The sequence below is a fragment of the Oncorhynchus kisutch genome, unplaced genomic scaffold, assembly GCF_002021735.2.
Source record: "Oncorhynchus kisutch isolate 150728-3 unplaced genomic scaffold, Okis_V2 Okis07a-Okis12b_hom, whole genome shotgun sequence".
Classification (NCBI taxonomy): domain Eukaryota; kingdom Metazoa; phylum Chordata; class Actinopteri; order Salmoniformes; family Salmonidae; genus Oncorhynchus; species Oncorhynchus kisutch.
Window position 1 is genome coordinate 11,185,353 of NW_022261984.1, and position 27,369 is coordinate 11,212,721.

The 27,369-nt window shown below is 45.3% G+C and overlaps 1 protein-coding gene across 1 annotated transcript; it reads left to right on the top strand.

The window, feature by feature from the left end:
- The first annotated feature begins 4,953 nt into the window (after window positions 1-4,953).
- On the top strand, window positions 4,954-6,497 carry LOC116360077 (vegetative cell wall protein gp1-like). The gene is made up of 2 exons (XM_031814591.1): window positions 4,954-4,969; window positions 5,092-6,497. The coding sequence occupies exons 1-2, from the start codon at window positions 4,954-4,956 to the stop codon at window positions 6,495-6,497; spliced, it is 1,422 nt and encodes a 473-aa protein (XP_031670451.1).
- The last annotated feature ends 20,872 nt before the right edge of the window (window positions 6,498-27,369 follow it).

A 27,369-nucleotide genomic window follows, 5' to 3' on the forward strand; every position in this document is an offset into this window, starting at 1 on the left:
AAAGACCTCTTGTCTGGTCGAGAGACAGAGCTACACTATAGGAGACATGGAGCAGGGAACTCTCAGGGCATTTAGGTGGATTCCAATTAGATTCATACTGAAAATGGAAGCATGAAAAATACCATTCAGACTTCAATGGTACATATTAGAAACAGATATAACCTTAATGTTAGTGGGGAAACACACAGCAGTATGACAGTCTAGAGACAACATCAGTCATTCTTTATTTAAGATTAATTTAAGTTAAATAAGGTTCAATTTCATTTAAAATAAAAATGTATCCCCAACACTCCACTGTGTTGTTCGGCAGTTTATGAAGCTAGTCCATGTGTCTGTTATTGTCTCAGAGTTTATGAAGCTAGTCCATGTGTCTGTTATTGTCTCAGAGTTTATGAAGCTAGTCCATGTGTCTGTTATTGTCTCAGAGTTTATGAAGCTAGTCCATATGTCTGTTATCTCCGAGTTTATGAAGCTAGTCCATGTGTCTGTTATTGTCTCAGAGTTTATGAAGCTAGTCCATGTGTCTGTTATTGTCTCAGAGTTTATGAAGCTAGTCCATATGTCTGTTATCTCAGAGATTATGAAGCTAGTCCATATGTCTGTTATCTCAGAGTTTACGAAGCTAGTCCATGTGTCTGTTATTGTCTCAGAGTTTATGAAGCTAGTCCATATGTCTGTTATCTCAGAGTTTATGAAGCTAGTCCATATGTCTGTTATCTCAGAGTTTATGAAGCTAGTCCATATGTCTGTTATCTCAGAGATTACGAAGCTAGTCCATATGTCTGTTATTGTCTCAGAGTTATGAAGCTAGTCCATATGTCTGTTATCTCAGAGTTTATGAAGCTAGTCCATATGTCTGTTATCTCAGAGATTACGAAGCTAGTCCATATGTCTGTTATTGTCTCAGAGTTTATGAAGCTAGTCCATATGTCTGTTATCTCAGAGTTTATGAAGCTAGTCCATATGTCTGTTATCTCAGAGATTATGAAGCTAGTCCATATGTCTGTTATCTCAGAGATTACGAAGCTAGTCCATATGTCTGTTATTGTCTCAGAGTTTATGAAGCTAGTCCATATGTCTGTTATCTCAGAGATTATGAAGCTAGTCCATATGTCTGTTATTGTCTCAGAGTTTATGAAGCTAGTCCATATGTCTGTTATCTCCGAGTTTATGAAGCTAGTCCATATGTCTGTTATCTCAGAGTTTATGAAGCTAGTCCATATGTCTGTTATCTCAGAGATTATGAAGCTAGTCCATATGTCTGTTATTGTCTCAGAGTTTATGAAGCTAGTCCCTATGTCTGTTATCTCCGAGTTTATGAAACTAGTCCATATGTCTGTTATCTCAGAGTTTATGAAGCTAGTCCATATGTCTGTCATCTCAGAGTTTATGAAGCTAGTCCATATGTCTGTTATCTCAGAGTTTATGAAGCTAGTCCATATGTCTGTTATTGTCTCAGAGTTTATGAAGCTAGTCCATATGTCTGTTATCTCCGAGTTTATGAAGCTAGTCCGTGTGTCTGTTATTGTCTCAGAGTTTATGAAGCTAGTCCATATGTCTGTTATCTCCGAGTTTATGAAGCTAGTCCGTGTGTCTGTTATTGTCTCAGAGTTTATGAAGCTAGTCCATATGTCTGTTATCTCCGAGTTTATGAAACTAGTCCATATGTCTGTTATCTCAGAGTTTATGAAGCTAGTCCATATGTCTGTCATCTCAGAGTTTATGAAGCTAGTCCATATGTCTGTTATCTCAGAGTTTATGAAGCTAGTCCATATGTCTGTTATTGTCTCAGAGTTTATGAAGCTAGTCCATATGTCTGTTATCTCCGAGTTTATGAAGCTAGTCCGTGTGTCTGTTATTGTCTCAGAGTTTATGAAGCTAGTCCATATGTCTGTTATCTCCGAGTTTATGAAGCTAGTCCGTGTGTCTGTTATTGTCTCAGAGTTTATGAAGCTAGTCCATATGTCTGTTATCTCAGAGTTTGTGAAGCTAGTCCATATGTCTGTTATTGTCTCAGAGTTTATGAAGCTAGTCCATGTGTCTGTTATTGTCTCAGAGTTTATGAAGCTAGTCCATATGTCTGTTATTGTCTCTGAGTTTATGAAGCTAGTCCATGTGTCTGTTATCTCAGAGTTTATGAAGCTAGTCCATATGTCTGTTATTGTCTCAGAGTTTATGAAGCTAGTCCATGTGTCTGTTATTGTCTCAGAGTTTATGAAGCTAGTCCATGTGTCTGTTATCTCAGAGTTTATGAACTAGTCCGTGTGTCTGTTATTGTCCCAGAGAGGTAGAGGATATAGCCATAGCTTGTAATTGGTGACCAGTATGTAAAGGGCCCATGTTGATAGATGGATTCAGAAGATCATGATAGAAGATGTTACTCCACATTACTCACAGTATTTAGTGGTATTTATGTGGCATTTGTCTTCAGTTAAGGTAGATTTTTACATAAAGTTTGGAACCAAAAAAAAACAATCCTAATTTCTCCCCTTTGTGTGCATCTCTCTTTCTCCCCCTTTACCGTACCACCTTCCCAATGCTCGTTTTCTGCTTTCTTCTCCCATCCCCTGTTCCCTTTGCTGCCCCCTTCTTTCTCTTTCCAATCTCTCTTGCTATCCTTCCTCCACGCCCCCCCCCCCCGTAACTGCAAATAGGCGACCCACCTGTTACTGTAAATACGAGACCCACCTGTTACTGTAAATAGGAGACCAACCTGTTACTGTAAATAGGAGACCCACCTGTTACTGTAAATAGGAGACCCACCTGTTACTGTAAATAGGAGACCCACCTGTTACTGTAAATAGGAGACCCACCTGTTACTGTAAATAGGAGACCCACCTGTTACTGTAAATAGGAGACACACCTGTTACTGTAAATAGGAGACCCACCTGTTACTGTAAATAGGAGACCCGCCTGTTACTGTAAATAGGAGATCCACCTTTTACTGTAAATAGGAGACCTACCTGTTACTGTAAATAGGAGACCTACCTGTTACTGTAAATAGGATACCCACCTGTTACTGTATATAGGAGACCCACCTGTTACTGTAAATAGGAGACCCGCCTGTTACTGTAAATAGGAGATCCACCTTTTACTGTAAATAGGAGACCTACCTGTTACTGTAAATAGGAGACCTACCTTTTACTGTAAATAGGATACCCACCTGTTACTGTATATAGGAGACCTACCTGTTACTGTCAAAGCTGATGAAATCTTGACTCTAACTGGAATGTGTTTTTTCAATGGGAAGCACCTCTTATTGTGTAATTTACCTGATGATCAGTTAAGGGATGAAAACGTAATCATCTGTGTGCCCTCAGGTAATTTCCAATGACTTGATGGGGTGAGGTTGGTGTGTAGGTACATTCTGTGGCAGTTCTATGGAAACTAATTCCAGTTCTGTGAGAACACATCAGTACCTGTCCTGTTCTAATCTAACCCTTTACCCCTGTCCTGTTCTAATCTAACCATTCACCCCTGTCCTGTTCTAATCTAACCATTCACCCCTGTCCTGTCCTGTTCTAACCCTTCAGCCCTGTCCTGTTCACATCTCCACATCTCAACATCATCTGTTCAGAGGAGACTGTGTGAATCAGGCCTTCATGGTCGAATTGCTGCAAAGAAACCACTACTTAAGGACACCAATAAGAAGAAGAGACTTGCATGTTCTAAGAAACACAAGCAATGGACATTAGACCGGTGTAAACTAGTCCTTTGGTCTATGAGTCCAAATTGGAAATGTTTGGTTCCAACCGCTGTGTCTTTGTGAGATGCAGAGTAGGTGAACGGATGATCTCTGCATGTGTGGTTCCCACCATGAAGCATGGAGGAGGAGGTGTGGGGGTGCTTTGCTGGTGACACTGTCAGTGATTTATTTAGAATTCAAGGCACACTTATCCTGCATGGTTACCACTGCATTCTGCAGTGATACGCCATCCCATCTGGTTTGTGCTTAGTGGGACTATCATTTGGTTTTCAACAGGACAATGACCCAACACACCTCCCGGCTTTGTAAGGGCTATTTGACCAAGGAGAGTGATGGAATGCTGCATCAGATGACCTGGCCTCCACAATCACCTGACCTCAACCCAATTGATATGGTTTGATATGAGTTGGCCACAGAGTGAAGGAAAATCAGCCAACAAGTGCTCAGCATATGTGGGAACTCCTTCAAGACTGTTGCCAAGAGTGTGCAAAGCTGTCACCAAGGCAAAGGGTGGCTACTTTGAAGAATCTAAAATCTGAAATATATTTTGAGTTGTTTAACACTGTTCTGGTTACTACATGATTCCATATGTGTTATTTCATAGTTTTGATGTCTTCACTATTATTCTACAATGTAGAAAATAGTAAAATAAATCAAAGTGCGAGGACCGACGTTGGAGATGAGAAGCAGTTTGTAACGGACGTCTTCGGGAGAAAGAGAGGAGGACCAAAGTGCAGCGTGGTAAGTGTCAATATTGATTTATTCAAAAAACACAACTGAACACTGGAACAAAATAATAAAGGGGAAATATACAAAACCGAAACAGACCGTGTGTCCCAAACACTCACACGGAAACAAACACCCTCAAACTAAAACCGAAACAGTACCGTGTGGCCCAAACACCCACAAACCAAAAGTGAAACCCAGGCTACCTAAGTATGATTCTCAATCAGGGACAACAATTGACAGCTGCCTCTGATTGAGAACCATACTAGGCCGAACTCAAAAACCAACCTAGAAAAACAAACATAGACTGCCCACCCCAACTCACGCCCTGACCATACTAAAACACAGAAAAAAATAACAGAACTATGGTCAGAACGTGACACAGGTTAGTCAACATTTCATAAGGAACAGACAGGCACAGCGTCGCCACACGGATACACAACGACATTCGACAATCACTGCAGCAGCGGGAACAGAGAACTGACTAATATAGAGGAGGTAATGGGGGGGGGGGCGTACTGATGGTGGCAGGAGTGCGTAATGCTGAGGAGCGTGTCGCCATCGAGCTCTGGGGAGGGGGGGGGGGGAGCAGGCGTGACAAAAAAACCTTGAATGAGTAGGTGTGTCCAAACTGGTACTGTATACTCTCCACCACCCAGCCCCCGTTCCCTCCCAGCCCCCGTTCCCTCCCAGCCCATGTCCTCCTCCCAGCCCTTGTCCCCACCCAGTCCCTGTCCCCATCCAGAACCTGTCCCAACCCAGCCCCCTGTCCCAGCCCCTGTCCCAACCCATCCCCTGTCCCAACCCAGTCCCTGTCCCCATCCAGCCCCTGTCCCCATCCAGCCCCTGTCCCCATCCAGTCCCTGTCCCCACCCAGCCCCTGTCCCAACCCATCCACTGTCCCAACCCAGTTCCTGTCCCAACCTATTCCCTGTCCCATACCCTGTTCCAACCTTATCCTGTCCCAACCCTTTCCCTGTCCCAACCCATTCCCTGTCCCAACCTAGCCCCTGCCCCAGCCCCTGTCCCCATCCATCCCCTGTCCCAACCCAGCCACTGTCTCCACCCAGCCACTGTCCCAACCCAGACCCTGTCCCCACCCAGCCACTGTCCCCACCCAGTCCCTGTCCCCATCCAGCCACTGTCCCAACCCAGCCACTGTCCCCACCAGGTCCCTGTCCCCATCCAGTCCCTGTCCCTACCCAGGCACTGTGCCAACTCTTCCCCTGTCCCAACCCAGCCCCTGTCCCCATCCAGCCACTGTCCCAACCCTGCCACTGTCCCCACCAGGTCCCTGTCCCTATCCAGTCCCTGTCCCCACCCAGTCCCTGTCCCCATCCAGCCACTGTCCCCATCCAGTCCCTGTCCCAACCCAGCCACTGTCCCCACCCAGCCACTGTCCCAACCCAGTCCCTGTCCCCATCCAGCCACTGTCCCCATCCAGTCCCTGTCCCAACCCAGCCCCTGTCCCCACCCAGCCACTGTCCCCACCCAGTCCCTGTCCCCATCCAGCCGCTGTCCCCATCCAGTCCCTGTCCCAACCCAGCCACTGTCCCCATCCAGCCACTGTCCCCATCCAGCCCCTGTCCCCATCCAGCCACTGTCCCCATCCAGCCACTGTCCCCATCCAGTCCCTGTCCCAACCCAGCCACTGTCCCCATCCAGCCACTGTCCCCACCAGGTCCCTGTCCCTATCCAGTCCCTGTCCCCACCCAGTCCCTGTCCCCATCCAGCCACTGTCCCCAACCCATCCCCTGTCCCAACCCAGTCCCTGTCCCCATCCAGCCCCTGTCCCCATCCAGTCCCTGTCCCCACCCAGTCCCTGTCCCCATCCAGCCACTGTCCCAACCCAGTCCCTGTCCCCATCCAGCCCCTGTCCCAACCCAGCCCCTGTCCCCACCCAGCCACTGTCCCAACCCAGCCCCTGCCCCCATCCAGTCCCTGTCCCCATCCAGTCCCTGTCCCCACCCAGCCACTGTCCCCACCCAGCCACTGTCCCAACCCAGCCCCTGTCCCCATCCAGCCACTGTCCCATCCCAGTCCCTGTCCCCATCCAGTCCCTTAACCGATGTAATTTGGCTTCAACGTGCTATTGAGTCTTCACATAAAAATGAATGGTGTAACGTGATCGATGGCTTTGCCCGTGTGAAAGTCATTGCCCTCTGTGTGTTTATGTAATATATTGTAGTGTAATGTAATGTAGTGTAATGTAATGTAGTGTAATGTAGTGTAATGTAATGTAATGTAATGTAATATATTGTAATGTAATGTAATATATTGTATTGTAATGTAATGTAATATATTGTAGTGTAATGTAATGTAATGTAATATATTGTAGTGTAATGTAATGTAATGTAATGTAATGTAATATATGGTAGTGTAATGTAATGTAATGTAATGTAATGTATTGTATTGTAATGTAATGTAATGTAATATAATGTAATATATTGTAGTGTAATGTAATGTAATGTAATGTAATGTAATATATTGTATTGTAATGTAGTGTAATGTAATGTATTGTAATGTAATGTAATGTATTGTAATGTAATGTAATGTAATGTAATGTATTGTAATGTAATGTAATGTATTGTAATGTAATGTAATGTAATGTAATGTATTGTAATGTAATGTAATGTAATGTATTGTATTGTAATGTAATGTAATGTAATGTAATGTACTGTAATGTAATGTAATGTAATGTATTGTAATGTAATGTATTGTAATGTAATGTAATGTATTGTAATGTAATGTAATGTACTGTAATGTAATGTAATGTAATGTATTGTATTGTATTCTTATGTATGCTGATCTGTGGAGGATTGCGTTTCTACAACAGAAACAGAAGGATGTGTAATCCTGATGTGTAAAACTGCAGTTTTGTTTTTGATATTAAGGCCAGCGATCCAGCTAGCTATTGTTATTTAAAGGGCCAGTGTAGTCAAAATTCAGTTTTCCTTTGTTTTATATCATATTGTAACAATAGCTGATAAAACAAACACTATAAAAATGTAAAAAATATGCGTTAATTCCTGATAGTTGATGGTTGAAAATACATTCTGAAACAGGAACTGGTTACATCACTGCCTGGTATGGCAACTGCTCGGCCTCCAACCGCAAGGCACTACAGAGAGTTGTGCGAACAGCCCAGTACATCACTGGGGCCAAGCTTCCTGTCATCCAGGACCACTATACCAGGCAGTGTCAGAGGAAGGGCCATAACAATGATCAAAGACTCGTCACCCTAGTCATAGACTATTCTCTCTGCTACCGCACAGCAAGCGATACCAGAGCGCCAAGTCTAGGACAAGAAGGCTTCTAAACAGCTTCTACCCCGAAGCCATAAGACTCCTGAATATCTAATCAAATGGCTACCCAGACTATTTGCATTGCCCCCCCCCACCCCTCTTTACACCACTACTACTCAGTTGTCCTCTAAGCATAGTCACTGTAATAACTCTACCTACATGTACATACTACCTCAACTAACCGGTACCCCCCTGTATATAGCCTCCACATGGACTCTGTACCAGTACCCCCTGTATATAGCCTCCACATGGACTCTGTACCAGTACCCCCTGTATATAGTCTCCACATTGACTCTGTACCAGTACCCCCTGTATATAGTCTCCACATGGACTCTGTACCGGTACCCCCTGTATATAGTCTCCATATTGACTCTGTACCAGTACCCCCCTGTATATAGTCTCCACATGGACTCTGTACCAGTACCCCCTGTATATAGCCTCCACATTGACTATGTACCAGTACCCCCCTGTATATAGTCTCCACATTGACTCTGTACCGGTACCCCCTGTATATAGTCTCCACATTGACTCTGTACCGGTACCCCCTGTATATAGTCTCCACATGGACTCTGTACCGGTACCCCCTGTATATAGTCTCCACATTGACTCTGTACCGGTACCCCCTGTATATAGTCTCCACATTGACTCTGTACCGGTACCCCCTGTATATAGTCTCCATATTGACTCGGTACCGGTACCCCCTGTATATAGTCTCCACATGGACTCTGTACCGGTACCCCCTGTATATAGTCTCCACATTGACTCTGTACCGGTACCCCCTGTATATAGTCTCCACATGGACTCTGTACCGGTACCCCCTGTATATAGTCTCCACATTGACTCTGTACCGGTACCCCCTGTATATAGTCTCCATATTGACTCTGTACCAGTACCCCCCCTGTATATAGTCTCCATATTGACTCTGTACCAGTACCCCCCTGTATATAGTCTCCATATTGACTCTGTACCAGTACCCCCCTGTATATAGTCTCCACATTGACTCTGTACCAGTACCCCCCTGTATATAGTCTCCATATTGACTCTGTACCAGTACCCCCCTGTATATAGCCTCCACATTGACTCTGTACCAACACCCCCCTGTATATAGTCTCCATATTGACTCTGTACCAGTACCCCCCTGTATATAGTCTCCATATTGACTCTGTACCAGTACCCCCTGTATATAGTCTCCATATTGACTCTGTACCAGTACCCCCCCTGTATATAGTCTCCACATTGACTCTGTACCAGTACCCCCCTGTATATAGTCTCCATATTGACTCTGTACCAGTACCCCCCTGTATATAGCCTCCACATTCACTCTGTACCAATACCCCCCTGTGTATAGCCTCCACATTGACTCTGTACCAGTACCCCCCTGTATATAGTCTCCATATTGACTCTGTACCAGTAACCCCCCGTATATAGTCTCCATATTGACTCTGTACCAGTACCCCCCTGTATATAGTCTCCACATTGACTCTGTACCAGTACCCCCCTGTATATAGTCTCCATATTGACTCTGTACCAGTACCCCCCTGTATATAGCCTCCACATTGACTCTGTACCAATACCCCCTGTGTATAGCCTCCACATTGACTCTGTACCAGTACCCCCCTGTATAAAGTCTCCATATTGACTCTGTACCAGTACCCCCCTGTATATAGTCTCCATATTGACTCTGTACCAGTACCCCCCCTGTATATAGTCTCCATATTGACTCTGTACCAATACCCCCCTGTATATAGTCTCCACATTGACTCTGTACCAGTACCCCCCTGTATATAGTCTCCATATTGACTCTGTACCAATACCCCCCTGTATATAGTCTCCATATTGACTCTGTACCAGTACCCCCCTGTATATAGTCTCCATATTGACTCTGTACCAGGACCCCCCTGTATATAGTCTCCACATTGACTCTGTTCCAGTACCCCCCTGTATATAGTCTCCACATTGACTCTGACCAATACCCCCCTGTATATAGTCTCCATATTGACTCTGTACCAGTACCCCCCTGTATATAGTCTCTCCATATTGACTCTGTACCAGTACCCCCCTGTATATAGTCTCCATATTGACTCTGTACCAGTACCCCCCTGTATATAGTCTCCATATTGACTCTGTACCAGCACCCCCCTGTATATAGTCTCCACATTGACTCTGTACCAGTACCCCCCCTGTATATAGCCTCCACATGGACTCTGTACCAGTACCCCCTGTATATAGTCTCCACATTGACTCTGTACCAGTACCCCCCTGTATATAGTCTCCACATGGACTCTGTACCGGTACCCCCTGTATATAGTCTCCATATTGACTCTGTACCAGTACCCCCTGTATATAGTCTCCACATGGACTCTGTACCAGTACCCCCTGTATATAGCCTCCACATTGACTCTGTACCAGTACCCCCCTGTATATAGTCTCCATATTGACTCTGTACCAGTACCCCCCTGTATATAGTCTCCATATTGACTCTGTCCCAGTACCCCCCTGTATATAGTCTCCATATTGACTCTGTACCGGTACCCCCTGTATATAGTCTCCACATTGACTCTGTACCAGTACCCCCCCTGTATATAGTCTCCATATTGACTATGTACCAGTACCCCCCTGTATATAATCTCCACATTGAATCTGTACCAGTACCCCCCTGTATATAGTCTCCATATTGACTCTGTACCAGTACCCCCCTGTATATAATCTCCACATTGAATCTGTACCAGTACCCCCCTGTATATAGCCTCCACATTGACTCTGTACCAGTACCCCCCTGTATATAGCCTCCACATTGACTCTGTACCAGTACCCCCCTGTATATAGTCTCCACATTGACGCTTTACCAGTACCCCCCTGTATATAATCTCCACATGAATCTGTACCAGTACCCCCTGTATATAGTCTCCATATTGACTCTGTACCAGTACCCCCCTGTATATAGTCTCCACATTGACTCTGTACCAGTACCCCCCTGTATATAGTCTCCATATTGACTCTGTACCGGTACCCCCCCTGTATATAGCCTCCACATTGACTCTGTACCAATACCCCCCTGTATATAGTCTCCATATTGACTCTGTACAAGTACCCCCCTGTATATAGTCTCCATATTGACTCTGTACCAGTACCCCCCTGTATATAGTCTCCATATTGACTCTGTACCAGTACCCCCCTGTATATAATCTCCACATTGAATCTGTACCAGTACCCCCCTGTATATAGTCTCCATATTGACTCTGTACCAGTACCCCCCTGTATATAGTCTCCATATTGACTCTGTACCAGTACCCCGTGTATATAGTCTCCATATTGACTATGTACCGGTACCCCCTGTATATAGCCTCCACATTGACTCTGTACCAGTACCCCCCTGTATATAGTCTCCACATTGACTCTGTACCAGTACCCCTTGTATATAGTCTCCACATTGACTCTGTACCGGTACCCCTGTATATAGTCTCCATATTGACTCTGTACCAGTACCCCCCTGTATATAGTCTCCATATTGACTCTGTACCAGTACCCCCCTGTATATAGTCTCCATATTGACTCTGTACCAGGACCCCCCTGTATATAGTCTCCACATTGACTCTGTTCCAGTACCCCCCTGTATATAGTCTCCACATTGACTCTGACCAATACCCCCCTGTATATAGTCTCCATATTGACTCTGTACCAGTACCCCCCTGTATATAGTCTCTCCATATTGACTCTGTACCAGTACCCCCCTGTATATAGTCTCCACATGGACTCTGTACCGGTACCCCCTGTATATAGTCTCCACATTGACTCTGTACCGGTACCCCCTGTATATAGTCTCCACATGGACTCTGTACCGGTACCCCCTGTATATAGTCTCCATATTGACTCTGTACAGTACCCCCCTGTATATAGTCTCCATATTGACTCTGTACCAGTACCCCCCTGTATATAGTCTCCATATTGACTCTGTACCAGTACCCCCGAGTATATAATCTCCACATTGAATCTGTACCAGTACCCCCCTGTATATAGTCTCCATATTGACTCTGTACCAGTACCCCCCCTGTATATAGTCTCCACATTGACTCTGTACCAGTACCCCCCTGTATATAGTCTCCATATTGACTCTGTACCAGTACCCCCCTTATATAGCCTCCACATTGACTCTGTACCAACACCCCCCTGTATATAGTCTCCATATTGACTCTGTACCAGTACCCCCCTGTATATAGTCTCCATATTGACTCTGTACCAGTACCCCCATGTATATAGTCTCCATATTGACTCTGTACCAGTACCCCCTGTATATAGTCTCCACATTGACTCTGTACCAGTACCCCCCTGTATATAGTCTCCATATTGACTCTGTACCAGTACCCCCCCTGTATATAGCCTCCACATTCACTCTGTACCAATACCCCCCTGTGTATAGCCTCCACATTGACTCTGTACCAGTAGCCCCCCTGTATATAGTCTCCATATTGACTCTGTACCAGTAACCCCCTGTATATAGTCTCCATATTGACTCTGTACCAGTACCCCCTGTATATAGTCTCCACATTGACTCTGTACCAGTACCCCCTGTATATAGTCTCCATATTGACTCTGTACCAGTACCCCCCTGTATATAGTCTCCACATGGACTCTGTACCGGTACCCCCTGTATATAGTCTCCATATTGACTCTGTACCAGTACCCCCTGTATATAGTCTCCACATGGACTCTGTACCAGTACCCCCTGTATATAGCCTCCACATTGACTCTGTACCAGTACCCCCCTGTAGTATAGTCTCCATATTGACTCTGTACCAGTACCCCCCTGTATATAGTCTCCATATTGACTCTGTCCCAGTACCCCCCTGTATATAGTCTCCATATTGACTCTGTACCGGTACCCCCTGTATATAGTCTCCACATTGACTCTGTACCAGTACCCCCCTGTATATAGTCTCCATATTGACTATGTACCAGTACCCCCCCTGTATTAATCTCCACATTGAATCTGTACCAGTACCCCCCTGTATATAGTCTCCATATTGACTCTGTACCAGTACCCCCTGTATATAATCTCCACATTGAATCTGTACCAGTACCCCCTGTATATAGCCTCCACATTGACTCTGGACCAGTAGCCCCCTGTATATAGCCTCCACATTGACTCTGTACCAGTACCCCCTGTATATAGTCTCCACATTGACTCTTTACCAGTACCCCCCTGTATATAATCTCCACATTGAATCTGTACCAGTACCCCCCTGTATATAGTCTCCATATTGACTCTGTACCAGTACCCCCCTGTATATAGTCTCCATATTGACTCTGTACCAGTTACCCCCGTGTATATAGTCTCCATATTGACTATGTACCGGTACCCCCTGTATATTAGCCTCCACATTTGACTCTGACCAGTACCCCCCTGTATATAGTCTCCACATTGACTCTGTACCAGTACCCCTTGTATAGTAGTCTCCCACATTTGACTCTGTACCGGTACCCCCCTTGTATATAGTCTCCATCATTGACTCGTGTACCAGTACCCCCCTGTATATTAGTCTCCATATTGACTTCGTACCAGTACCCCCCTGTATATAGTCTCCATATTGACTCTGTACCAGTACCCCCTGTATATAGTCTCCACATTGACTCTGTACCGGTACCCCCTGTATATAGTCTCCACATTGACTCTGTACCAGTACCCCCCTGTATATAGTCTCCATATTGACTCTGTACCAGTACCCCCCTGTATATAGTCTCTCCATATTGACTCTGTACCAGTACCCCCCTGTATATAGTCTCCACATTGACTCTGTACCAGTACCCCCCTGTATATAGTCTCCACATTGACTCTGTACCAGTACCCCCCTGTATATAGTCTCCACATTGACTCTGTACCGGTACCCCCTGTATATAGTCTCCACATTGACTCTGTACCAGTACCCCCTGTATATAGTCTCCACATTGACTCTGTACCGGTACCCCCCTGTATATAGTCTCCATATTGACTCTGTACCAGTACCCCCCTGTATATAGTCTCCATATTGACTCTGTACCAGTACCCCCCTGTATATAGTCTCCATATTGACTCTGTACCAGTACCCCCTGTATATAGTCTCCACATTGACTCTGTACCAGTACCCCCTGTATATAGTCTCCATATTGACTCTGTACCAGTACCCCCTGTATATAGTCTCCACATTGACTCTGTACCAGTACCCCCTGTATATAGTCTCCATATTGACTCTGTACCAGTACCCCCTGTATATAGCCTCCACATTGACTCTGTACCAGTACCCCCCTGTATATAGTCTCCATATTGACTCTGTACCAGTACCCCCCTGTATATAGTCTCCACATTGACTCTGTACCAGTACCCCCTGTATATAGTCTCCATATTGACTCTGTACCAGTACCCCCCTGTATATAGTCTCCACATTGACTCTGTACCAGTACCCCCTGTATATAGTCTCCATATTGACTCTGTACCAGTACCCCCCTGTATATAGCTCCACATTGACTCTGTACCAGTACCCCCCTGTATATAGTCTCCACATTGACTCTGTACCAGTACCCCCCTGTATATAGTCTCCATATTGACTCTGTACCAGTAACCCCCTGTATATAGTCTCCATATTGACTCTGTACCAGTACCCCCCTGTATATAGTCTCCACATTGACTCTGTACCAGTACCCCCTGTATATAGTCTCCATATTGACTCTGTACCAGTACCCCCCTGTATATAGCCTCCACATTGACTCTGTACCAGTACCCCCTGTATATAGTCTCCACATTGACTCTGTACCAGTACCCCCTGTATATAGTCTCCATATTGACTCTGTACCAGTACCCCCTGTATATAGTCTCCATATTGACTCTGTACCAGTACCCCCCTGTATATAGTCTCCATATTGACTCTGTACCAGTACCCCCTGTATATAGTCTCCACATTGACTCTGTACCAGTACCCCCTGTATATAGTCTCCATATTGACTCTGTACCAGTACCCCCCTGTATATAGTCTCCATATTGACTCTGTACCAGTACCCCCTGTATATAGTCTCCACATTGACTCTGTACCAGTACCCCCTGTATATAGTCTCCATATTGACTCTGTACCAGTACCCCCTGTATATAGTCTCCACATTGACTCTGTACCAGTACCCCCCTGTATATAGTCTCCACATTGACTCTGTACCAGTACCCCCTGTATATAGTCTCCACATTGACTCTGTACCGGTACCCCCTGTATATAGTCTCCATATTGACTCTGTACCAGTACCCCCCTGTATATAGTCTCCATATTGACTCTGTACCAGTACCCCCTGTATATAGTCTCCATATTGACTCTGTACCAGTACCCCCTGTATATAGTCTCCACATTGACTCTGTACCAGTACCCCCTGTATATAGTCTCCATATTGACTCTGTGTACCCCCTGTATATAGTCTCCACATTGACTCTGTACCAGTACCCCCCTGTATATAGTCTCCATATTGACTCTGTACCAGTACCCCCTGTATATAGTCTCCATATTGACTCTGTACCAGTACCCCCTGTATATAGTCTCCATATTGACTCTGTACCAGTACCCCCCTGTATATAGTCTCCACATTGACTCTGTACCAGTACCCCCTGTATATAGTCTCCATATTGACTCTGTACCAGTACCCCCTGTATATAGTCTCCACATTGACTCTGTACCAGTACCCCCTGTATATAGTCTCCATATTGACTCTGTACCAGTACCCCCCTGTATATAGCCTCCACATTGACTCTGTACCAGTACCCCCTGTATATAGTCTCCATATTGACTCTGTACCAGTACCCCCTGTATATAGTCTCCATATTGACTCTGTACCAGTACCCCCTGTATATAGTCTCCATATTGACTCTGTACCAGTACCCCCTGTATATAGTCTCCACATTGACTCTGTACCAGTACCCCCTGTATATAGTCTCCATATTGACTCTGTACCAGTACCCCCTGTATATAGCCTCCACATTGACTCTGTACCAATACCCCCCTGTGTATAGCCTCCACATTGACTCTGTACCAGTACCCCCCTGTATATAGTCTCCATATTGACTCTGTACCAGTACCCCCTGTATATAGTCTCCATATTGACTCTGTACCAGTACCCCCCTGTATATAGTCTCCACATTGACTCTGTACCAGTACCCCCTGTATATAGTCTCCACATTGACTCTGTACCGGTACCCCCTGTATATAGTCTCCACATTGACTCTGTACCAGTACCCCCCTGTATATAGTCTCCACATTGACTCTGTACCAGTACCCCCCTGTATATAGTCTCCATATTGACTCTGTACCAGTACCCCCTGTATATAGTCTCCACATTGACTCTGTACCAGTACCCCCCTGTATATAGTCTCCACATTGACTCTGTACCAGTACCCCCTGTATATAGTCTCCACATTGACTCTGTACCAGTACCCCCTGTATATAGTCTCCATATTGACTCTGTACCAGTACCCCCCTGTATATAGTCTCCATATTGACTCTGTACCAGTACCCCCCTGTATATAGTCTCCACATTGACTCTGTACCAGTACCCCCCTGTATATAGTCTCCACATTGACTCTGTACCAGTACCCCCTGTATATAGTCTCCACATTGACTCTGTACCAGTACCCCCCTGTATATAGTCTCCATATTGACTCTGTACCAGTACCCCCTGTATATAGTCTCCATATTGACTCTGTACCAGTACCCCCTGTATATAGTCTCCATATTGACTCTGTACCAGTACCCCCTGTATATAGTCTCCACATTGACTCTGTACCAGTACCCCCCTGTATATAGTCTCCACATTGACTCTGTACCAGTACCCCCTGTATATAGTCTCCACATTGACTCTGTACCAGTACCCCCCTGTATATAGTCTCCACATTGACTCTGTACCGGTACCCCCTGTATATAGTCTCCATATTGACTCTGTACCAGTACCCCCTGTATATAGTCTCCACATTGACTCTGTACCAGTACCCCCTGTATATAGTCTCCACATTGACTCTGTACCAGTACCCCCCTGTATATAGTCTCCATATTGACTCTGTACCAGTACCCCCTGTATATAGTCTCCATATTGACTCTGTACCAGTACCCCCCTGTATATAGTCTCCACATTGACTCTGTACCAGTACCCCCTGTATATAGTCTCCACATTGACTCTGTACCAGTACCCCCCTGTATATAGTCTCCATATTGACTCTGTACCAGTACCCCCTGTATATAGCCTCCACATTGACTCTGTACCAGTACCCCCTGTATATAGTCTCCATATTGACTCTGTACCAGTACCCCCCTGTATATAGTCTCCACATTGACTCTGTACCAGTACCCCCTGTATATAGTCTCCACATTGACTCTGTACCAGTACCCCCCTGTATATAGCCTCCACATTGACTCTGTACCAGTACCCCCCTGTATATAGTCTCCACATTGACTCTGTACCAGTACCCCCTGTATATAGTCTCCACATTGACTCTGTACCAGTACCCCCTGTATATAGTCTCCATATTGACTCTGTACCAGTACCCCCTGTATATAGTCTCCACATTGACTCTGTACCAGTACCCCCTGTATATAGTCTCCATATTGACTCTGTACCAGTACCCCCTGTATATAGTCTCCACATTGACTCTGTACCAGTACCCCCCTGTATATAGTCTCCATATTGACTCTGTACCAGTACCCCCTGTATATAGTCTCCATATGACTCTGTACCAGTACCCCCTGTATATAGTCTCCATATTGACTCTGTACCAGTACCCCCTGTATATAGTCTCCACATTGACTCTGTACCAGTACCCCCTGTATATAGTCTCCATATTGACTCTGTACCAGTACCCCCTGTATATAGTCTCCATATTGACTCTGTACCAGTACCCCCTGTGTATAGTCTCCATATTGACTCTGTACCAGTACCCCCTGTATATAGTCTCCACATTGACTCTGTACCAGTACCCCCTGTATATAGTCTCCACATTGACTCTGTACCAGTACCCCCTGTATATAGTCTCCACATTGACTCTGTACCAGTACCCCCTGTATATAGTCTCCATATTGACTCTGTACCAGTACCCCCCTGTATATAGTCTCCACATTGACTCTGTACCAGTACCCCCTGTATATAGTCTCCATATTGACTCTGTACCAGTACCCCCTGTATATAGTCTCCACATTGACTCTGTACCAGTACCCCCTGTATATAGTCTCCACATTGACTCTGTACCAGTACCCCCTGTATATAGTCTCCATATTGACTCTGTACCAGTACCCCCTGTATATAGTCTCCATATTGACTCTGTACCAGTACCCCCCTGTATATAGTCTCCACATTGACTCTGTACCAGTACCCCCTGTATATAGTCTCCACATTGACTCTGTACCAGTACCCCCTGTATATAGTCTCCACATTGACTCTGTACCAGTACCCCCTGTATATAGTCTCCACATTGACTCTGTACCAGTACCCCCTGTATATAGTCTCCACATTGACTCTGTACCAGTACCCCCTGTATATAGTCTCCACATTGACTCTGTACCAGTACCCCCTGTATATAGTCTCCATATTGACTCTGTACCAGTACCCCCCTGTATATAGTCTCCATATTGACTCTGTACCAGTACCCCCTGTATATAGTCTCCATATTGACTCTGTACCAGTACCCCCCTGTATATAGTCTCCACATTGACTCTGTACCAGTACCCCCTGTATATAGTCTCCATATTGACTCTGTACCAGTACCCCCCTGTATATAGCCTCCACATTGACTCTGTACCAGTACCCCCCTGTATATAGCCTCCACATTGACTCTGTACCAGTACCCCCCTGTATATAGTCTCCATATTGACTCTGTACCAGTACCCCCTGTATATAGTCTCCATATTGACTCTGTACCAGTACCCCCTGTATATAGTCTCCACATTGACTCTGTACCAGTACCCCCTGTATATAGTCTCCATATTGACTCTGTACCAGTACCCCCTGTATATAGCCTCCACATTGACTCTGTACCAGTACCCCCTGTATATAGTCTCCACATTGACTCTGTACCAGTACCCCCTGTATATAGTCTCCATATTGACTCTGTACCAGTACCCCCTGTATATAGTCTCCATATTGACTCTGTACCAGTACCCCCTGTATATAGTCTCCATATTGACTCTGTACCAGTACCCCCTGTATATAGTCTCCACATTGACTCTGTACCAGTACCCCCTGTATATAGTCTCCATATTGACTCTGTACCAGTACCCCCTGTATATAGTCTCCATATTGACTCTGTACCAGTACCCCCTGTATATAGTCTCCACATTGACTCTGTACCAGTACCCCCCTGTATATAGTCTCCACATTGACTCTGTACCAGTACCCCCTGTATATAGTCTCCACATTGACTCTGTACCAGTACCCCCCTGTATATAGTCTCCATATTGACTCTGTACCAGTACCCCCTGTATATAGTCTCCATATTGACTCTGTACCAGTACCCCCTGTATATAGTCTCCATATTGACTCTGTACCAGTACCCCCTGTATATAGTCTCCACATTGACTCTGTACCAGTACCCCCCTGTATATAGTCTCCACATTGACTCTGTACCAGTACCCCCTGTATATAGTCTCCACATTGACTCTGTACCAGTACCCCCTGTATATAGTCTCCACATTGACTCTGTACCAGTACCCCCTGTATATAGTCTCCATATTGACTCTGTACCAGTACCCCCTGTATATAGTCTCCACATTGACTCTGTACCAGTACCCCCTGTATATAGTCTCCACATTGACTCTGTACCAGTACCCCCTGTATATAGTCTCCATATTGACTCTGTACCAGTACCCCCTGTATATAGTCTCCATATTGACTCTGTACCAGTACCCCCTGTATATAGTCTCCATATTGACTCTGTACCAGTACCCCCTGTATATAGTCTCCACATTGACTCTGTACCAGTACCCCCTGTATATAGTCTCCATATTGACTCTGTACCAGTACCCCCTGTATATAGTCTCCACATTGACTCTGTACCAGTACCCCCCTGTATATAGTCTCCATATTGACTCTGTACCAGTACCCCCTGTATATAGTCTCCACATTGACTCTGTACCAGTACCCCCCTGTATATAGTCTCCACATTGACTCTGTACCAGTACCCCCCTGTATATAGCCTCCACATTGACTCTGTACCAGTACCCCCTGAATATAGTCTCCACATTGACTCTGTACCAGTACCCCCCTGTATATAGTCTCCACATTGACTCTGTACCGGTACCCCCTGTATATAGTCTCCATATTGACTCTGTACCAGTACCCCCTGTATATAGTCTCCACATTGACTCTGTACCAGTACCCCCTGTATATAGTCTCCATATTGACTCTGTACCAGTACCCCCTGTATATAGTCTCCACATTGACTCTGTACCAGTACCCCCTGTATATAGTCTCCATATTGACTCTGTACCAGTACCCCCTGTATATAGTCTCCATATTGACTCTGTACCAGTACCCCCTGTATATAGTCTCCATATTGACTCTGTACCAGTACCCCCCTGTATATAGTCTCCACATTGACTCTGTACCAGTACCCCCCTGTATATAGTCTCCATATTGACTCTGTACCAGTACCCCCTGTATATAGTCTCCATATTGACTCTGTACCAGTACCCCCTGTATATAGTCTCCATATTGACTCTGTACCAGTACCCCCTGTATATAGTCTCCACATTGACTCTGTACCAGTACCCCCTGTATATAGTCTCCACATTGACTCTGTACCAGTACCCCCTGTATATAGTCTCCACATTGACTCTGTACCAGTACCCCCTGTATATAGTCTCCATATTGACTCTGTACCAGTACCCCCCTGTATATAGTCTCCATATTGACTCTGTACCAGTACCCCCTGTATATAGTCTCCATATTGACTCTGTACCAGTACCCCCTGTATATAGTCTCCACATTGACTCTGTACCAGTACCCCCCTGTATATAGTCTCCACATTGACTCTGTACCAGTACCCCCTGTATATAGTCTCCATATTGACTCTGTACCAGTACCCCCCTGTATATAGTCTCCATATTGACTCTGTACCAGTACCCCCTGTATATAGTCTCCACATTGACTCTGTACCAGTACCCCCTGTATATAGTCTCCACATTGACTCTGTACCAGTACCCCCTGTATATAGTCTCCACATTGACTCTGTACCAGTACCCCCTGTATATAGTCTCCACATTGACTCTGTACCAGTACCCCCTGTATATAGTCTCCACATTGACTCTGTACCAGTACCCCCTGTATATAGTCTCCATATTGACTCTGTACCAGTACCCCCCTGTATATAGTCTCCACATTGACTCTGTACCAGTACCCCCTGTATATAGTCTCCATATTGACTCTGTACCAGTACCCCCTGTATATAGTCTCCACATTGACTCTGTACCAGTACCCCCTGTATATAGTCTCCATATTGACTCTGTACCAGTACCCCCTGTATATAGTCTCCACATTGACTCTGTACCAGTACCCCCCTGTATATAGTCTCCATATTGACTCTGTACCAGTACCCCCTGTATATAGCCTCCACATTGACTCTGTACCAGTACCCCCCTGTATATAGTCTCCACATTGACTCTGTACCAGTACCCCCTGTATATAGTCTCCATATTGACTCTGTACCAGTACCCCCTGTATATAGTCTCCATATTGACTCTGTACCAGTACCCCCTGTATATAGTCTCCACATTGACTCTGTACCAGTACCCCCCTGTATATAGTCTCCATATTGACTCTGTACCAGTACCCCCTGTATATAGTCTCCACATTGACTCTGTACCAGTACCCCCCTGTATATAGTCTCCACATTGACTCTGTACCAGTACCCCCTGTATATAGTCTCCATATTGACTCTGTACCAGTACCCCCCTGTATATAGTCTCCATATTGACTCTGTACCAGTACCCCCTGTATATAGTCTCCATATTGACTCTGTACCAGTACCCCCCTGTATATAGTCTCCATATTGACTCTGTACCAGTACCCCCTGTATATAGTCTCCATATTGACTCTGTACCAGTACCCCCTGTATATAGTCTCCACATTGACTCTGTACCAGTACCCCCTGTATATAGTCTCCATATTGACTCTGTACCAGTACCCCCCTGTATATAGTCTCCACATTGACTCTGTACCAGTACCCCCCTGTATATAGTCTCCATATTGACTCTGTACCAGTACCCCCCTGTATATAGCCTCCACATTGACTCTGTACCGGTACCCCCTGTATATAGTCTCCATATTGACTCTGTACCAGTACCCCCTGTATATAGTCTCCATATTGACTCTGTACCAGTACCCCCTGTATATAGTCTCCATATTGACTCTGTACCAGTACCCCCCTGTATATAGTCTCCACATTGACTCTGTACCAGTACCCCCTGTATATAGTCTCCATATTGACTCTGTACCAGTACCCCCTGTATATAGTCTCCACATTGACTCTGTACCAGTACCCCCTGTATATAGCTCCACATTGACTCTGTACCAGTACCCCCTGTATATAGTCTCCATATTGACTCTGTACCAGTACCCCCTGTATATAGTCTCCATATTGACTCTGTACCAGTACCCCCCTGTATATAGTCTCCACATTGACTCTGTACCAGTACCCCCTGTATATAGTCTCCATATTGACTCTGTACCAGTACCCCCTGTATATAGTCTCCACATTGACTCTGTACCAGTACCCCCCTGTATATAGCTCCACATTGACTCTGTACCAGTACCCCCCTGTATATAGTCTCCATATTGACTCTGTACCAGTACCCCCTGTATATAGTCTCCATATTGACTCTGTACCAGTACCCCCTGTATATAGTCTCCATATTGACTCTGTACCAGTACCCCCTGTATATAGTCTCCACATTGACTCTGTACCAGTACCCCCCTGTATATAGTCTCCATATTGACTCTGTACCAGTACCCCCTGTATATAGTCTCCATATTGACTCTGTACCAGTACCCCCTGTATATAGTCTCCATATTGACTCTGTACCAGTACCCCCTGTATATAGTCTCCACATTGACTCTGTACCAGTACCCCCTGTATATAGTCTCCACATTGACTCTGTACCAGTACCCCCTGTATATAGTCTCCATATTGACTCTGTACCAGTACCCCCTGTATATAGTCTCCATATTGACTCTGTACCAGTACCCCCTGTATATAGTCTCCATATTGACTCTGTACCAGTACCCCCTGTATATAGTCTCCATATTGACTCTGTACCAGTACCCCCCTGTATATAGTCTCCACATTGACTCTGTACCAGTACCCCCCTGTATATAGTCTCCACATTGACTCTGTACCAGTACCCCCTGTATATAGTCTCCACATTGACTCTGTACCAGTACCCCCTGTATATAGTCTCCACATTGACTCTGTACCAGTACCCCCTGTATATAGTCTCCATATTGACTCTGTACCAGTACCCCCTGTATATAGTCTCCACATTGACTCTGTACCAGTACCCCCTGTATATAGTCTCCACATTGACTCTGTACCAGTACCCCCTGTATATAGTCTCCATATTGACTCTGTACCAGTACCCCCCTGTATATAGTCTCCATATTGACTCTGTACCAGTACCCCCCTGTATATAGTCTCCATATTGACTCTGTACCGGTACCCCCTGTATATAGTCTCCACATTGACTCTGTACCAGTACCCCCTGTATATAGTCTCCATATTGACTCTGTACCAGTACCCCCCTGTATATAGTCTCCACATTGACTCTGTACCAGTACCCCCCTGTATATAGTCTCCATATTGACTCTGTACCAGTACCCCCCTGTATATAGTCTCCACATTGACTCTGTACCAGTACCCCCTGTATATAGTCTCCACATTGACTCTGTACCGGTACCCCCTGTATATAGTCTCCACATTGACTCTGTACCAGTACCCCCCTGTATATAGTCTCCACATTGACTCTGTACCAGTACCCCCCTGTATATAATCTCCACATTGAATCTGTACCAGTACCCCCTGTATATAGTCTCCATATTGACTCTGTACCAGTACCCCCTGTATATAGTCTCCACATTGACTCTGTACCAGTACCCCCCTGTATATAGTCTCCATATTGACTCTGTACCAGTACCCCCCTGTATATAGCCTCCACATTGACTCTGTACCAATACCCCCTGTATATAGTCTCCATATTGACTCTGTACCAGTACCCCCTGTATATAGTCTCCATATTGACTCTGTACCAGTACCCCCCTGTATATAGTCTCCATATTGACTCTGTACCAGTACCCCCCTGTATATAGTCTCCATATTGACTCTGTACCAGTACCCCCTGTATATAGTCTCCATATTGACTCTGTACCGGTACCCCCTGTATATAGTCTCCACATTGACTCTGTACCAGTACCCCCTGTATATAGTCTCCACATTGACTCTGTACCAGTACCCCCTGTATATAGTCTCCACATTGACTCTGTACCAGTACCCCTGTATATAGTCTCCATATTGACTCTGTACCAGTACCCCCTGTATATAGTCTCCATATTGACTCTGTACCAGTACCCCCCTGTATATAGTCTCCATATTGACTCTGTACCAGGACCCCCTGTATATAGTCTCCACATTGACTCTGTACCAGTACCCCCCTGTATATAGTCTCCACATTGACTCTGACCAATACCCCCTGTATATAGTCTCCATATTGACTCTGTACCAGTACCCCCCTGTATATAGTCTCCATATTGACTCTGTACCAGTACCCCCCTGTATATAGTCTCCATATTGACTCTGTACCAGTACCCCCCTGTATATAGTCTCCATATTGACTCTGTACCAGTACCCCCCTGTATATAGTCTCCATATTGACTCTGTACCAGTACCCCCCTGTATATAGTCTCCACATTGACTCTGTACCAGTACCCCCCTGTATATAGTCTCCACATTGACTCTGTACCAGTACCCCCTGTATATAGCTCCACATTGACTCTGTACCAGTACCCCCTGTATATAGCCTCCACATTGACTCTGTACCAGTACCCCCCTGTATATAGTCTCCACATTGACTCTTTACCAGTACCCCCCTGTATATAATCTCCACATTGAATCTGTACCAGTACCCCCTGTATATAGTCTCCATATTGACTCTGTACCAGTACCCCCCTGTATATAGTCTCCACATTGACTCTGTACCAGTACCCCCCTGTATATAGTCTCCATATTGACTCTGTACCAGTACCCCCTGTATATAGTCTCCACATTGACTCTGTACCAGTACCCACCTGTATATAGTCTCCATATTGACTCTGTACAAGTACCCCCTGTATATAGTCTCCATATTGACTCTGTACCAGTACCCCCTGTATATAGTCTCCATATTGACTCTGTACCAGTACCCCCCTGTATATAATCTCCACATTGACTCTGTACCAGTACCCCCCTGTATATAGTCTCCATATTGACTCTGTACCAGTACCCCCTGTATATAGTCTCCATATTGACTCTGTACCAGTACCCCCTGTATATAGTCTCCATATTGACTCTGTACCAGTACCCCCTGTATATAGTCTCCACATTGACTCTGTACCAGTACCCCCTGTATATAGTCTCCACATTGACTCTGTACCAGTACCCCCTGTATATAGTCTCCATATTGACTCTGTACCAGTACCCCCTGTATATAGTCTCCACATTGACTCTGTACCAGTACCCCCCTGTATATAGTCTCCACATTGACTCTGTACCAGTACCCCCCTGTATATAGTCTCCACATTGACTCTGTACCAGTACCCCCCTGTATATAGCTCCACATTGACTCTGTACCAGTACCCCCTGTATATAGTCTCCACATTGACTCTGTACCAGTACCCCCTGTATATAGTCTCACATTGACTCTGTACCAGTACCCCCTGTATATAGTCTCCATATTGACTCTGTACCAGTACCCCCTGTATATAGTCTCCATATTGACTCTGTACCAGTACCCCCCTGTATATAGTCTCCATATTGACTCTGTACCAGTACCCCCTGTATATAGTCTCCATATTGACTCTGTACCAGTACCCCCCTGTATATAGTCTCCATATTGACTCTGTACCAGTACCCCCTGTATATAGTCTCCATATTGACTCTGTACCAGTACCCCTGTATATAGTCTCCATATTGACTCTGTACCAGTACCCCCCTGTATATAGTCTCCAATTGACTCTGTACCAGTACCCCCTGTATATAGTCTCCACATTGACTCTGTACCAGTACCCCCTGTATATAGTCTCCATATTGACTCTGTACCAGTACCCCCTGTATATAGTCTCCACATGGACTCTGTACCAGTACCCCCTGTATATAGTCTCCACATTGACTCTGTACCAGTACCCCCTGTATATAGTCTCCAATTGACTCTGTACCAGTACCCCTGTATATAGTCTCCATATTGACTCTGTACCAGTACCCCCTGTATATAGTCTCCACATTGACTCTGTACCAGTACCCCCTGTATATAGTCTCACATTGACTCTGTACCAGTACCCCCCTGTATATAGTCTCCATATTGACTCTGTACCAGTACCCCCTGTATATAGTCTCCATATTGACTCTGTACCAGTACCCCCCTGTATATAGTCTCCATATTGACTCTGTACCAGTACCCCCCTGTATATAGTCTCCACATTGACTCTGTACCAGTACCCCCCTGTATATAGTCTCCACATTGACTATGTACCAGTACCCCCTGTATATATCTCCACATTGAATCTGTACCAGTACCCCCTGTATATAGTCTCCACATTGACTCTGTACCAGTACCCCCCTGTATATAACTCCACATTGATCTGTACCAGTACCCCCTGTATATAGTCTCCACATTGACTCTGTACCAGTACCCCCTGTATATAGTCTCCACATTGACTCTGTACCAGTACCCCCCTGTATATAGTCTCCACATTGACTCTGTACCAGTACCCCACTGTATATAGCCTCCACATTGACTCTGTACCAATAACCCCTGTATATAGTCTCCATATTGACTCTGTACAAGTACCCCCTGATATAGTCTCCATATGATCTGACCAGTACCCCCTTATTATAGTCTCCATATTGACTCTGTACCAGTACCCCCCTCCCCCCTGTATATAGTCTCCATATTGACTCTGTACCAGTACCCCCGTGTATAAGTCTCCATATTGACTCTGTACCGGTACCCCCTGTATATAGCCTCCACATTGACTCTGTACCAGTACCCCTGTATATAGTCTCCACATTGACTCTGTACCAGTACCCCTTGTATATAGTCTCCACATTGACTATGTACGGTACCCCCTTGTATATAGTCTCCATGTTGATCTGTACCGGTACCCCCCTGTATATAGTCTCCATATTGACTCTGTACAGTACCCCCTGTATATAGTCTCCATATTGTCTGTACCAGGACCCCCTGTATATAGAGTTCAACATTGACTCTGTTCCAGTACCCCCCTGTATATAGTCTCCACATTGACTCTGAACAATACCCCCCTGTATATAGTCTCCATATTGACTCTGTACCAGTACCCCCTGTATAGTCTCTCCATATTGACTCTGTACCAGTACCCCCC